This window comes from Megalopta genalis, chromosome 1 (genome assembly GCF_051020955.1).
Source record: "Megalopta genalis isolate 19385.01 chromosome 1, iyMegGena1_principal, whole genome shotgun sequence".
Taxonomy (NCBI): domain Eukaryota; kingdom Metazoa; phylum Arthropoda; class Insecta; order Hymenoptera; family Halictidae; genus Megalopta; species Megalopta genalis.
In genome coordinates this window covers 9526726-9541639 of record NC_135013.1, presented here as the reverse complement: position 1 = coordinate 9541639, position 14914 = coordinate 9526726, and the positions used below count along the sequence as shown (strand labels likewise).

The 14914-nt window shown below is 32.1% G+C and overlaps 5 protein-coding genes across 7 annotated transcripts; 3 read left to right on the top strand and 2 right to left on the bottom strand.

Moving 5' to 3' along the window:
* The first annotated feature begins 2634 nt into the window (after positions 1–2634).
* On the top strand, positions 2635–5815 carry RanGAP (Ran GTPase activating protein). The gene is made up of 5 exons (XM_033484650.2): positions 2635–2934; positions 3057–3476; positions 3546–4336; positions 4407–4634; positions 4721–5815. The coding sequence occupies exons 1-5, from the start codon at positions 2823–2825 to the stop codon at positions 4937–4939; spliced, it is 1770 nt and encodes a 589-aa protein (XP_033340541.2). The 5' UTR covers positions 2635–2822; the 3' UTR covers positions 4940–5815.
* Positions 5178–9446, bottom strand: LOC117228706 (phosphatidylserine lipase ABHD16A). Its single transcript, XM_033484651.2, has 12 exons — positions 9308–9446; positions 8267–8402; positions 8140–8193; positions 7589–7899; positions 7339–7523; positions 7152–7266; positions 6920–7055; positions 6520–6684; positions 6312–6439; positions 6044–6240; positions 5810–5961; positions 5178–5746 (listed from the first exon to the last, which is right to left on the bottom strand). The coding sequence occupies exons 2-12, from the start codon at positions 8354–8356 to the stop codon at positions 5642–5644; spliced, it is 1638 nt and encodes a 545-aa protein (XP_033340542.1). The 5' UTR covers positions 8357–8402; positions 9308–9446; the 3' UTR covers positions 5178–5641.
* Positions 9297–10420, top strand: mbf1 (multiprotein bridging factor 1). The gene is made up of 4 exons (XM_033484654.2): positions 9297–9438; positions 9523–9574; positions 9815–9975; positions 10067–10420. The coding sequence occupies exons 1-4, from the start codon at positions 9364–9366 to the stop codon at positions 10220–10222; spliced, it is 444 nt and encodes a 147-aa protein (XP_033340545.1). The 5' UTR covers positions 9297–9363; the 3' UTR covers positions 10223–10420.
* Positions 10421–10708: 288 nt separating this feature from the next.
* On the bottom strand, positions 10709–11920 carry Prosbeta6 (proteasome beta6 subunit). Its single transcript, XM_033484653.2, has 4 exons — positions 11720–11920; positions 11418–11607; positions 11039–11275; positions 10709–10961 (listed from the first exon to the last, which is right to left on the bottom strand). The coding sequence occupies exons 1-4, from the start codon at positions 11815–11817 to the stop codon at positions 10776–10778; spliced, it is 711 nt and encodes a 236-aa protein (XP_033340544.1). The 5' UTR covers positions 11818–11920; the 3' UTR covers positions 10709–10775.
* A 61-nt stretch (positions 11921–11981) lies between these two features.
* On the top strand, positions 11982–14851 carry Gmd (GDP-mannose 4,6 dehydratase). 3 transcript variants are annotated; one of them, XM_076520758.1, is made up of 8 exons: positions 11982–12068; positions 12386–12593; positions 12736–12978; positions 13056–13248; positions 13330–13562; positions 13634–13849; positions 13931–13999; positions 14071–14851. In XM_076520758.1, the coding sequence occupies exons 2-8, from the start codon at positions 12540–12542 to the stop codon at positions 14131–14133; spliced, it is 1071 nt and encodes a 356-aa protein (XP_076376873.1). In that variant the 5' UTR covers positions 11982–12068; positions 12386–12539; the 3' UTR covers positions 14134–14851. The 3 variants fall into 3 exon arrangements, with proteins under 3 accessions (XP_076376873.1, XP_076376871.1, XP_076376879.1); XM_076520756.1 differs by lacking the exon at positions 11982–12068 and adding an exon at positions 12161–12305; XM_076520764.1 differs by lacking the exon at positions 11982–12068 and adding an exon at positions 12164–12305 and having other exon boundaries at positions 12386–12598.
* Positions 14852–14914: the final 63 nt, after the last annotated feature.

Sequence of the window (14914 nt, the reverse complement as noted above, 5' to 3'; positions counted from 1 at the left end):
GCACGTGCCATTCATGGCTACCAAATATCAATTGGTTTAAATATTCAAAAAATTGCTCTAACTCAATGTGCGATGGCTTAAACAATTGCTCTTTATTTGCCTATTGTTGATCTGTAATAGCTTTTAATTGTTTCTTCGTAGTTTTTAAGAAATTTTCAAAAACTTCTATCGGGGCAACTTTCACAAAAGGTTAGAGAATTTTAATAATATGAAATTTTTGAAATAATATATAAAATAATAATATATAATAAAACATATGACCTACCAAAGAATTGTTTTTTAAATCATGATTATTGTTCTATAATTACTATTAATTGCTTGTTTCTACTTTTCGAGAAAGTGTCTAAAAATCATCACATGATCCCGACGATACACGCGAAGTTAATCGAAAGTATAAACCCGTTATTACAATTCAATAAGTAGAAGTTGTACTGTCTCATTGGAGAATATTGTAAACAATTGTTTTTCAATTGTTCCTAATCGTTTCTATTTTAGTTTTAATTGCTTCCAAAATAATGTTCATGACAGCTATAGGTTATACCGACTCAACGATTGCCCCCTATTTTATAGAACCCTGTCTTAAATAATTGCTCCTTCCTCGCTCATTACTGTCTGCAATTAAATCTATTTGTTGTAAATATTAAGAAGTGGGAAATAATAAATTTATTAACGAAAGCAATTCGATATAATAACTTAAACAATTTGATCGATTTATGCAAGTCTCATGTTAATTAAATCTTGTTAGTACCTTTCATGAACAATTTAAGTGATGAAATAATTTTTCGGGCACCCGATAGCATTATTGCAAAATAAATTATCGCGAATATTAAATAATTGCAAATAATCGAAATTATCGATCGCCGTCGATCGTCAAAGTCAGAGGTGGGGGTATCCTTCGGTTGCTCGCTCGGCTCAAAGTCGTTGCTCAATTAGTCGGTACTCGTTTAGTGCGGGAATTAGTCGCATTTCAGGAAAGCACTTCCAAAAGTGAAATTATTATAAATTCAATTGTTAAGAATTAAGATATAATATAATTTTCAAGGAAATTTAGTGCGTGAAATTACTGAATTAATTAAACAACTATCAAAGTTTAATTTTCTTTTTAATTCGAATCTAAATTTACTTAACATTCGGCAAAATTATTATTAATAGTTATATGGCAAAATCGTATCTCTAATTTCAACGCGAATTTCCAAATGGTTTCCAATAATTTCCAAATCTTTCCCAAATGGTAATTAATATTTTCGATTAAAATCTTAAATCGGACTTGATGTCCGAGATATAGAAACTTCTTACTGTTGCTTCCTTCCTCCTACTGCTGTCTTCTTTTGCTGCTGCTATTGCTGCTCCTCTCCAACTTTCGTTTACTTCTTCCTACTACAATGCCTACTACAGTGCCTTCTGCTCTGATTCATTTTGGTCCCCGTGGATCGGAGACTTTGATCCACTTTTGGTCCGCAATAGTACTTGACATATGCGAGCGAATGAGTGTGTGTGGGTATGTGCTAGCTAGCTAGAGAGCGCATTTATTTTGTAAGTCGTCGTTGTTAGAAAGAGAGCCATAGCAAATTCCGGCTTCGTTCTGGCTTCCTTTCGGGTCTTTAAAGCAGCAACCTCCTCGTGATGAGAAGCCACTCCTCCTAGTGACCTCGTAGAGTTCGTGGATGCAGGTGAACTTCCGGTCTAGATCTTCGACTAAAGCGTTGAACGTTGAGGTGATGGAAAAGGCGGTGTAATTGAATTACTCGCGTGTAGGAATAGATTATTGAACAACTACCCTGTCCCTTAGCTTGTAAAAAGAAATGGACAATTTGGGAAGAGGAGATACAATTATTCGAGCTATGCGGCTTGTTTTTATAGTCAGCGACTGTCAAAAACTATAAAAATGGGCTGCAAGGCTCGAATAATCACATCTCCTATTCTCAAATTATCCATTTTTGTTTACTCTCTGTGCGTCAATTAGGCCAAATTTACTGTTGTATGTGCAGTAGTATTGTACGTCAGGTTTTGCACGATTTTTCTACCGCCCTAGCCTTCGCAAGCATCCTCACCATTTTAATACGCATCGAATCCGCAGCGATTCCTGTCTTAGCATTGAATCATCAGCCAATCAGAATAATTTCTACTCCTATTTTCGCTAACGGAGCGCATTGCGGCCGAAGAGGTTTGCAAAACTTGAGGATTAATGTATGTACATAGTACACGCAACAACCGAAATGCATGTCCCCTCTTGTCTAAAGTCAAGGTATATACTCCGTCCTTATATTCTTAGGTCCACGAATGAACCATGTAATGGAATCATAAATGTAATTCAGTCAAAACAAGAAAGTTAGGATCACGATTATGAATAAAGTTGAATCACATCCTTGATTGTGATTCTGCGATCTCAATCGTAAATCACGGTTAGTGATTAATCACGCCATTTCTACTGTGTACGTCGCTTGTCGGAGACACAAGACCCACCGGAACCAAGAGACACAACTTTGGACATTAGTATTGTATTATAATATTAACTAGACATGTTTATGTGTCTATGTATGCATGTACATAGATTGCTATACATATTGTACATACATATCGCATAATACATATTTCTTCCTCAACAGTTGGTAAACTTTTCCCGCGTACGTTACCGCGTGCGTGACGCGATCTCGATGCAATTTGCAATAACACATTACGAATGACCTTCGATGGTGGCTGTTATCTGCTGCTAAAAAAGATTAATATTTATAGTACTGTTTCCTCTAAATTATAGATACCGAAGAAATACGAAGAAAAAGTTCATCGTTGCGTAGTGCAGTTAAGTGTAACTAAAGTGAAATATGATTCCGTTTAATTTAAGTGAGCTTGGAAGTCAATTGGAGAAGGTTGCACAAAAGTATTCCGGTGTGTGTTTTGCGAAGAAAGGGCTCAAGCTTGATTCTGAAGAAGATGGTAAGGAATTGAAAAAAATTTACATTCTTTAATGTTTCATTTCCTAGTATGTCTATAAAATCCGATTTCAATAAGCTGCAAGGCTTTTTGAATCGAACCTTAATTTCTTTTTTATTTGCTAGCGGTGGATGTTGTGAAAGCAATACGAGAATGCCCGAAATTGGAAATTTTGGATTTAGAAGGCAACACTTTGGGGCCGCTTGCTGCTAAAGCTGTGGCTCAGATATTAGAGGAAAAAGGTTCTTTTCTAAAATGTGCACACTGGAAGGATATGTTTACTGGTCGCTTGAAATCAGAAATACCAAAAGCCATCGAGTACCTTGGCTCGAGTCTATGTACTGCTGGAACTCGTCTAATCGAATTAGATTTAAGTGACAATGCTTTTGGACCAATCGGAGTAAAAGGATTAGCCTCGTTTTTGACATCCAATACATGTTATACTCTTCGCGAATTACGACTAAATAACAATGGGCTAGGAACGTCTGGTGGTAGTTTGTTAGCGAAAGCATTATCTGATTGCTATGAAAATAGCTGTAAAGCAGGTAAGCTACTTCATTGATTTGATATATTATACAAACTAAAAAGAGTTAATAATTTACTCTTAATTGTAGGAGAACCTCCTTTGGCGTTGAAAGTATTTGTAGCAGGTAGAAACAGATTAGAAAATGAGGGCGCAAAAGCATTAGCAGCAGTGTTTCAGAAATTAACTAGTTTAGAGGAAATTGTAATGCCTCAAAACGGTATTTATCATGAAGGCATAGCAGCACTTGCATGTGGATTATCAACAAATTTAGGGCTGAGGATTTTAAATTTAAATGATAATACAGTCTGTGTGAAGGGAGCATGTGCTCTCGCTAAAGCATTACCGAATTTTAAAAATTTAATACAGCTTAATTTAGGAGATTGTTTGCTCAAAACACAAGGATGCATAGTTCTTGCAGAAGCATTAGGAATTGAGGGTAACCATCCTTTATTAGAGGAAGTCAATTTGAGCTATAATGAAATTCGGTCTGAAGGTGCTGAACCAATAGCTATTGCTATGGCTGATAAGGATCGATTAACAAGTCTAAAATTGGACGGAAATTCGTTCGGAGAAAGAGGACAATATGTACTGATGAAATCGCTTACTAATTCTAAAAGACTTTCGGCATTGGGCTCGTTTCAAGATGATGAAACATGTGATGAAGATGATGAAGATCAAGATGAGAATAGTGACAGTGCCAGTGAAGAAAATGAAGATGATGAGGAAGAAAAGGAGGATGCAATTGAAAATGGCAATGAAACACCAGATAATATTAATATACCAAAAGTAACTGTACCACAATTCTTAAAATCACCATCATATGACAAATTATTATTATTACAAGGTGAAATTGCACAAGATTTTATAGATCATGCCAAAGTAAGGAGTTATAATATTTGAGTTATTTAGTAGCATATTTATGATTTTTAAAAATATTTCTATGTTTTAGGAGTTATCGGAAAATTCTGATACATCTCCGGAACAAAAGTTCATTGAAGAACTCACAAGAATGGTTATGAAAATATCATCCTTATGTGCATCTGGCTATGTTGATGTCAGAATAAAAGCACAAATTTTAACAGATTCTTTGTATGCAATGTTATGTTCTTGTGCGAAGGAAAATAATCAGATATCTATTTGGAATAATACATTACTGGTTAGCCTAGATTTAATTAAAGTGAGTATCATTACAGAATTGATGTACCATTAATTTGTCCATATATTTGTAATACAAATAAAACTCAAATATGTCATTCATTTCAGAGTGAAAACAAACAAAGTGGAAAAATTGATTGGGACTTAGATGGTTGTTTCAAAGCATTGGAGCAGGTGATTCATAAGGACTATTTTTTGGAAGATACCCGAAACACGTTAAAATTATTTCTGGATAAACCAATACAAAACAAGAAAAAAGCAGTGGATTTGTGCCAGGACTCAAAAGATTCGCTTCGAAATGTCTTAAATCGCACGCAGGATACATAATAAATATTAAGATACATTGGTTTGCAAAACATTAATATAAGATATACCTATTTATTGTTAAATATTTTGCAAGTTGTAAAACAGACGTGGTTTTATACAACCTTATGAAAGGAAATGATCATATATCATGCAATGTATACAGATTATTAATGATTAAGTGTTCAGTGCGAATTTTGTATTTTACAACAATTGTTCACATAACACCTATACATCAATAGATTCAATTTAGTTACAAAAGTTTGGAAAATAAGATTATTTTATTGACGTATCACTAAATGTCACATTGTAATAAATTGTCAAAACAAAATCTGGTAATATAAGTGCAACACGTATTTTGATCACATTTATCAGTGAAGTTACAAAAATGTTTAAACCACGTATATCAAAATTAGACTAGAACGTCGAAAGTAAATGTAGAAATTACTTATGCATTTGGAATATGGAAAATAGTTTAAAATTCATACATAATAAATAACATTCAACAGTAAAAACAAAATCAAATGCATTGACAGTTCTGTGAGTTCCGCGAATGTTTATTAAGTGTTCAAAGAAACAGTGTAAATAAGATTATTTCATAATTAATTTAAAACCTCAAGCCCTACATTATTGTAACTCTTGAAAGTGTCACCTACCATACAAATTAGAACTTTGAACGAAGTTCCTAATAATTACACAATTATAATATCACGGAACTTTATTTCGTTATTTCGCGAGTATCGTAGATGTTGGATGCCATCCGGGCTGAAACAAATCCACGGCTAATGGCAAACAATGCGATGATGGTTGGTCTTTCATGTACACTGTTGCCTAAAATACCAAATATATAGAATAATATGTATCGATGAATATAAAATTTATTTTTATACGTACAAGAAACAGTACGAGTTGTTGTTTTATTTTACAAGTACAGTCTTGTCCGAGAGTAGAAGGATAATGTACAATACCGCCAGCTTTTTCTATGTCTTGCGCAATTAATTCTAAGCACTGCTTTTCGTCAACTTTTACCGCATCAATTATTGATTCTGAAACAAATTCAAAAGCATCATATTACATTTTCGCACACAAATAGTAATTTGAATTGTAAATATGTTAATATTTGTTTACTTCTAGTAGAAACATCGGCTGACAAAAATCGTGTTAAAAGCATTCCATATAGTGAATTCTCTGAGAAAAGTTGCGGATAGCGTTTTATCAAAAGTTTTGCAAGCAACATGTTGCCACGATTGCCCGCTAAAGTATTACTAGGTGTGCATAGTACTTCATCTTCTGTTCTTCGTATAAGCAATACAGGGCCATTGTATCTGTAAAGAAACAGAATATTCGTACATATTATTAAAGAAAACATTTTAATAGAATGCTTTAATGTATGCACCTGATTAATTGTTCCGCTATATTCAGATTAAAATAATCCCTGATAATACTTCGTACTAAACCTTCTAACATTGAGGACATTGTCATAATGGCTAGCGGAAGTATGTCGTCAAATGTTGCATCTAATACCTAGAACATGTGTTGCAACATTTCAAAACAATTATTTTCGAAATATTTTATATTTTTTATGATAAGAATTACAATCTTACTAGACTTTGAATAGAAGGATAGTTCATTGCAGCCCAAGTGGCAGTGTAACCGCCAATACTCCAGCCATAAACAATAATTTGTTCCTCGGGAAACCTTAAGTGTTCGATTGCAAAACGCATTACACAATCGATAGCATTTTCTTCTTGCCGAGGATATGGGGCACCCTTTGTAGTTATTTTCATATCTTACTGTTACAATTTTCTAATCATAGTATAGCCGAAGGAGAAGTTTTGCCATTACTTCAATTATAGTTAATATACATATAGGAATGAGATTAACTGCAACATTGCCAAAATTTCACCTTTGCAATATTGGTGTATAAGAGTAACAGCAATTCTTCTCATCGGAGCATTATGATGAATGAAATGCAAAATACTTATTTGCAGAAATAACACTTACAGAACTGCTACCAAACCCTGGATGATTCCATCCTAATACAGAATATCCCTTTTTTAATGGGGTTGATGTAACACCAGTCTCGTAAAAACTACAATTTCCCTCACATGTAATTACCAATGTGTTCCCTTTTCTTGTTCTGCAGGTATAAAACGAATTATTCCAAATTAATTTCTTGTGAAATAGAATTTTAGAATAGAAATTATTGATATATATATATATATGTATATATTACTTGTTTCGTCTGTCAATCAACATAGTGTCGATTTCATTGTTATCTGCACTTAATAATTTGTATCTTTCCCCGCCTTGCTTTATTAAATCTATTCGTCCTTGTAAAAGTGTAGAACCTACGATGGCAATATACATTCTTAAAAAATGGTAACGTAAAAACATATGTCATATTATATTGTACAACTTACGAAAAGCACAGTTAATAATTGATAAACTTCCAGTATATATCATTTTAAGAGTAATAGTATGAGCTACAATATATGATAATAATTTACAGGGTAATGTGAATATAAATTCTTTATTGGTTTGCCTTTTTACACGACCACTGGATGCGGCAATTTTTTCTAATGTTAGTTTTTCACGCGGTTCATCCCTGAAAATTTGTCAGCATTACAAAAAGTTTATTGAACTATTGTTGCAGTAAATTAAATAATTTACCCTTCTACATCTGCAATTTTGAAATCTACAGGCCATGCCCAAAATTCAAATTCATATTTATGCAGTTCCTGTTTAGTTTCTGCATTATAACGTGCATTTGCATCATTTAATGTCTTTAAAAATTTTAAATATACTGGATTATTTGCTCTGGAGCAACCTCGTGCTACCAATGATGCAATTAAAATTATACCAGCTCCAGCTGCAAATTTGCATAGTAGATACACATTATCTATTAAAGGATTACTCCGTTGGTAAAAAAAGGTGGCAACTAATGGTATTGTGTACAGACTTATGGACCAAATTGCTGCAAACTGTAAACAAATAAATTTAATAAGGTTGACATGTGCTATAATTATTTCTAAATTACTTAGATTAATGTTTACTAATATAAACGATTTATGAATGAATTAAATTTCAAACAAACTTGTACATTGCAACTGTCACTTGTGACCTCATAATTGATGTTAGCAGCTTAGTATATGATTAAACTAGTCTAGTACTAAACGATGTTTAATTAGATTGATATATTGTAATTCTGTAAAAATACCTACACAAACTACAATGTGATCGCTCCATCGTTCTAAGCTCTTTGGCTCGTATGACTTCTGAAATAAATTACAAGGGGTATAACCTTAATGCAACAACTGTAATAAATCTCATACTACTATTTACACTTACGTCGACCAAACGACTGAACCACGTTATTTCATAAACTGTAAAGAGCCGGGGGCCAAATGTACATTTCCAAAGTGTACTAATTAAAGACATCTCGCATTGGTTTAAAATTCTTCAAAGACGTCTGCGTTTTGAATTACTACTATGCAAAATATGTACGATGTACAAAGAGCAACTTAACCGATCACCATGCTTGCATGACATGAGAAAACAAACTGTATGAAGATGAAGTATCATATCATTAGCGACGTAGTTGTTGAATTATATGTTAATACAATAGATTAAAAGAAAAGGAAGTTTGTTAGATTAACTTTTGATTACAATTAATATTAACCTTATTCAAATGTAAAAATTGGTTGTAAAAGTCATTATAAAATTAATCACATTAAAATTAAATATGTAAGTTTTACAAATTTTTAATATTTATGAATAAATTTTTCGTATTTGTTATGTCGCATCGCAATTAGGAATAAAATATGTATGTAAATAGAATCTTGTGTGTAGTCTACCGAAATCGTTAAAATTTTATGTGAATACATATGTTTGTTACATATTTTTGGATCTCTTGTATGAGTTCTTTGTTCATGTCGAAAAATCCATTTTAATAAAAGCAATTTCATGATCAATCTGACAACAAATATTCCATATTTGATTCACTACCTGTACAAAATTTAGACGTAAGTTTAAAATAATATGTGTATTTATGTGCATTTTGAATGTCGCGGTCGCGTGACATGGATTAGTAGAATGTAAAAATCCATTTGTAATTATGTATGTATAGCGTACAATGTATTGTTTCGTATGAGAAAAAACAAAAAGTATTATGAAAATTGAAATGTAATAGTACCGAAAGGAATATTTACGAACATAGAATAGTTTGGCAAATTTGTGAGACTCTTTCAAAAGTGTCCGCGAAATTGGACAATTTCGGTACGGGTCGATTTTAGGTCGCACATTAGATCGTGCTTTTTGGAACGTAGAGAGAACTTACTGGAAGATTCATAGCAAGTATAATATCGCACAGTAGTTACATGCTTTACATACGTGCTACGTCGATAATATAATTGTTGAGTGTTGCTGTTATATCAGACTCTTGCAGCATGTCAGACTGGGACACGGCTCCAATTACTCTGCGTAAACGTCCTCCAAAGGCATCGGTACTTAAATCAGAACAGGTAACATTATTTGACTGAAATTTCAGCGTATTTCTTCCGCGACATACAGTAACGACACGATTGTATAATTGTGTTTATTTACAGGCGGTGAATGCTGCACGTCGTCAAGGTTTTGCGGTTGAAACACAAGCAAAATGTAGGTACAATATTTTTAAGAGTTTTTAAAAATTATAAAATTCGTAGCATGGAGTACTGTTTGGTTTGCAAAGACTTCATTTCTACGTAATATACTGTTTAGATGTAGCAATGACAACTAATGCAACAGTGTATATACAAAGATAGCAGATAATAAGACGCAATATGTAATAATAAAAATATTAAGCAGAGTATCTTTGTTTGATCAAAAGAAACTAAAAATACATTATTTTTTTTGTAGGGGGTGGAGGAGCAAACAGACAACATGTAACAACTAAAAACACTGCAAAGTTAGACAGAGAGACTGAAGAATTGAAACATGACAAAATTCCACTTGATCTGGGTAAATTAATACAACAGGGACGACAGAGTAAAGGAATGTCTCAAAAAGATCTTGCAACAGTAAGTATTATTATTTATTTATATTTATTTGCATGTTTTCATATTTATATTCATGGATATATATATCCATACATCTTCAATTGTTATATAGAAAGTAAATGAGAAGGCACAAGTTATCAATGACTATGAAGCAGGTCGTGGTATACCCAACCAGATGGTAATTGGTAAAATTGAGCGAGTATTAGGAATAAAATTACGTGGAAAAGATCGTGGTAAACCAGTAACAACCCCCGGGACAAAAAAGTGAATCTCGGGGGGGGAAAAAAATTTTAACTTTATACCTTTATGCATTGTTTCCTAAACAGAACTGTAAAAAAATTGTAGGATTTCTATTGTGTGAAAATTACAAGCAACTAATACTGAAACTATCGACGAAACTGTTAATTTATCTTTATATGCCATTTTGTTATATTTTTAAATACACGCCATTGATTCTATTATGAAACAGATTTATTATTTCATCTTCTTGAATGTCGATTCAGGTAGGCTAAATAACATTGTATTAACACAAATAACGTTATAAGGTTGTTGCTATGTATATACATATAGATCAGTGATCAATTTTATAATGGTTAAAAGATAGAATTTATATATAGACATATGCATTCGTAAGCATCTTACATCGATATATTTCCATAGAAATTAAAGTATTAATTTATAATGTAGCAATATTTCATCATACATCATATAGTAGCTTGTACATATATAAAAGAAATGACTAAATAAACATTAATTACATCGTTTAGTATTACTTTTATTCGTATAGAAACCTGACAATACATTATTTTTATCTTATTTAATTAATCTCTTCTCAATTCAAAACTTGACTCCTTTACGCCATCCTTTGTTATAACTTTGATACTTATAGAATCACCTGTATAAATGTCTCTTTCTGCAGCTGATATAAAAACATCTTTTATTATTGAAACTGCTCTTTCCTCGGTTAAAGGAACAGGTTCAACACCTTCCTGATTTTTAAATCCAACCTGCAAGGTATACAATGCAATTAGTGGATTGAAATGTAGTCGATAAAACATATGTTCTCATAACATATTTATTATACCTGATTATCAAGAAGAGGTTGCAAAAGTGCACCAGCAGAGCCACCCGCTCTATACTTAGTTACTTCGCAATGTCCAACTGGATCATAACTGTATACGCAACCTTTACCTTCATGATCTACTCCGCCAATAATATTACTAACATAATATGGAAAGAAGCGTTTGTAATATAACATTGTTGATAACATTTGTGCTACTGCTGGTGTTGTCATTTCCTTTTGGTGTTCATGCATGTACATCTATGTTAAACGAAATAAAAATATTAATGAATAATTCAATAACTCTTGAATATCATAAATACATAAATGGTATAATGCTAAAAAATATTATTCCTGCATATATAAGAATTATTCTTAAAATTAGGTATATTTTGAAATTTACCTGCATACGAGCAGACAAAAGACGGGTCAGAGTCAGTGTATCACACCAACATCCAGAACATCCTAAAACAGTTGTTTTTGATAAAGTAAATAATTTTTGTTGTTCTCGCGTGTAAATAGAAAATCCTGCGCTAAGACGTGTGTCCGCTGCAATTACACAAAAATCATCTCCTGCGAGAGCTATGACACTTCTGTAATTAGAAAGAAAAAGAATAAATTTGACTATTAACAATATAAAGTATTTAAATTTCTTTATATTTTAAATATTATCGTTAAGAGTTTGAGGTTATATATGAAATTTACCCTCCATTGTCCGCATATGGACTAAAACTCTTCATTTTTGCAACTTGTGTCTCATAATCAGGCAAGGATCGATTTGGATTTTCACTTAGAAGAGCCATGTTTATCAAATTTTTCTTTAGTAATTATAAACTCAGAACTTTTCACTGCGAATGACACTACACTTTGCGGCGACGATGGCAATGCACAAAATTACTCTTTCTACACACACATAAATACGACTTCCTTCTTACTTACGCAAATGATTGGCTAGTTCATACCTACATACATGTAGGTACATACATTCGTATATCTACGTATGTATGGACGGATGTATTACTTGTTTCTTTCCTACATGAATGTAACAATACATGTGTGTATTTTCTTCTCAAATTTTAAGTAAACTTTTCAGTATAATAAATCAGAATTGGATTTGGAATTATTACAAATTATATTATATTTTGTATATTAAACGAGTAAAAAACAACAGTCAATGTAGTTTCATTAATAGAATAAATAAATAATTATTAAGCATCATTGAAACGGTAGAAGTGTGTGTTTAATGATTTTAAAATGATAAATCGAATATTATATCTGCTATTGTCTTTCTGTGTGTACTAATAATTCAAAACGAAGTTTTTTAAAGTTTCTCTTGTAATAGTTATGTATATGTAGTACTTCCTTTGGCAGGTGTTTGCCCGAAGTTGCAAGATAACGCCCGAATGAATGGTAAACAAATCAATTGTAAAAAGTGTTGCCTTATTAGGTGTTACACATTCGTACAACTTGACAATTCTCAGGAGAATATAAAGGAAAACTATTTTTTTTTCGGGTATCTGTTGAAATGGCAACCGGCGATGAAAGACGTGTAGCATTAATTACGGGAATTACCGGACAAGTAAGGTTGACAGTTCATACTTTTTTTGATATTAGTCGTGTTTCAGATAAACTATTTTTGCCACGTGGATAGAATTATTTCGATGAATGTGATGACATACTCATAAAATGCAAGTTAAATTAATTTTGTGTATTTCTTTTAGGATGGTTCTTATTTAGCAGAATTTTTACTAGAAAAAGGATACGATGTACATGGCATCATTAGACGAGCCAGTTCTTTTAATACAGCTCGTATTCAACATCTTTATTCAGATCCAAAATGTCATCGCCAGGGTAAAATGAAGTTACATTACGGTGATATGACAGATTCTAGTAGTTTAGTTAAAGTGATTAGTTCTGTACAGCCAACAGAAATTTATAATTTAGCTGCACAAAGTCATGTTATGGTAAACGTCACATTTTCAAATTTTAAACTTTGAAACAATTAATCACCTACTTACAGTATAATAATACTTTTCTATAGGTAAGTTTTGAAGTAAGCGAATATACTGCTGAAGTAGACGCAGTAGGAACAGTTCGATTGTTGGATGCAATACGTACCTGTGGTTTAGAAAAATCTGTGAAATTTTATCATGCTTCAACATCCGAGCTTTATGGCAGAGTGGTAGAGGTACCACAGAATGAGAAAACACCATTTTATCCACGTTCCCCTTATGGTAACTATTTAATGTTTTATTATTTTATTATATTAGTACATTATCTTCATTATAGAGTCATTAAAATCTTTAAAACTTCAGCTTGTGCAAAATTGTACAGTTTCTGGATCATAGTTAACTATAGAGAAGCATACAATATGTTTGCATGTAATGGAATATTATTTAATCATGAAAGTCCTCGAAGAGGAGAGAATTTTGTTACAAGAAAAGTAACTAGATCGATAGCAAAAATACAGTTAGGACTGCAAGATGTGCTTGAATTGGGAAATTTAGATGCCAAAAGAGACTGGGGTCATGCAAAAGATTATGTTCAGGTAACAATTACTCATATATAAATTGATGACCTGCAAGATTTTAAAGCAGTATGTTGTATATACTTTTGTAGGCAATGTGGCTGATGTTGCAACAGCCAGCTCCAGATGATTATGTGATAGCAACAGGAGAAACACATAGCGTTAGAGAATTTGTGGAAGCAGCTTTTCAATATGTAGGTCGCACAATTAAGTGGGAAGGTGAAGGTGTAAATGAGACAGGACAGGATGCACAAACGGGAGAAGTATTAGTTAAAATAAATCCCAAGTATTTCCGTCCAACAGAAGTAGTACGTATCAGTCATTTACTAGAAAGTAATTATGTGTGATAGGCGCTCACATAAATGATATTGACTTTCTTTTTTATCTAGGATGTTCTACTCGGCGATGCTACTAAAGCAAAAGAAAAAATAGGTTGGAAACCTACAGTTACATTTGAGGTATCTATTTATCTTATTTATATCTGTATGGCTACAAGATATGAACTTATCATTCAACTTTTTCATTCTAGGGCCTTGTAAAAGATATGATGGAATCTGACTTAGACTTAATGAGAAGAAATCCAATCGCTTAATGTTATTCATTATCTTCAAAGAAACTCGATGCATTTCTTAGAATACATTCTATTTCTTTACGAGATAACAGTATACCAAATTAAAATTTATTTACTTTATTAAATCAAATCCACATGTCATTTCGTAAAACTATGTTTTCTTGAGATCGAGGACGGACAAATCCTTTAAGTGAACTATTAAGGTGCTAAAAAAAGACAGCTTTGTCTATGATCGGGAATATATACGTTCGTACTAAACTTAATAATATTGTATGTAGTTTGTATTAAACGTTTACTGTAATTTCTTTTTAAGAAATTATATGTCTATATTAAATATATATATATTAATATATATTGTTATGTATTAATATATATATAGCAAACTATAATGCGTTTATTGTTATTTCTTTAATATTATTAGTTGCAGTTTTTAAGAAACTTGCGAAGTAAGGTTAAAAATTGTTTTCCATTGCAACAGCATTGACTAAATTTTATTTTTATATATAATTGACATTTGAACACTTTTATTTTTGCACAACAGCACAAGTTTATTGAAATAATTCTAATTTATATATACAAATGTCTTCCTTCGATGTGCGATAGTTAATTCATAATTTTGTATATACTGTATGATAACTCAAAATAACAGTTAAACAGAATTTTGAACTTTATACACCGACGTCCAATGTGTAAAATAAAAAGAATTTTATAATCAATAAAAGGAACGTTAAGAAAATAATTTTTGTGTCTTGATGTTTCCTTTAAGTTTTATCGACATCGAAAGATTTTTATTTTATTTATA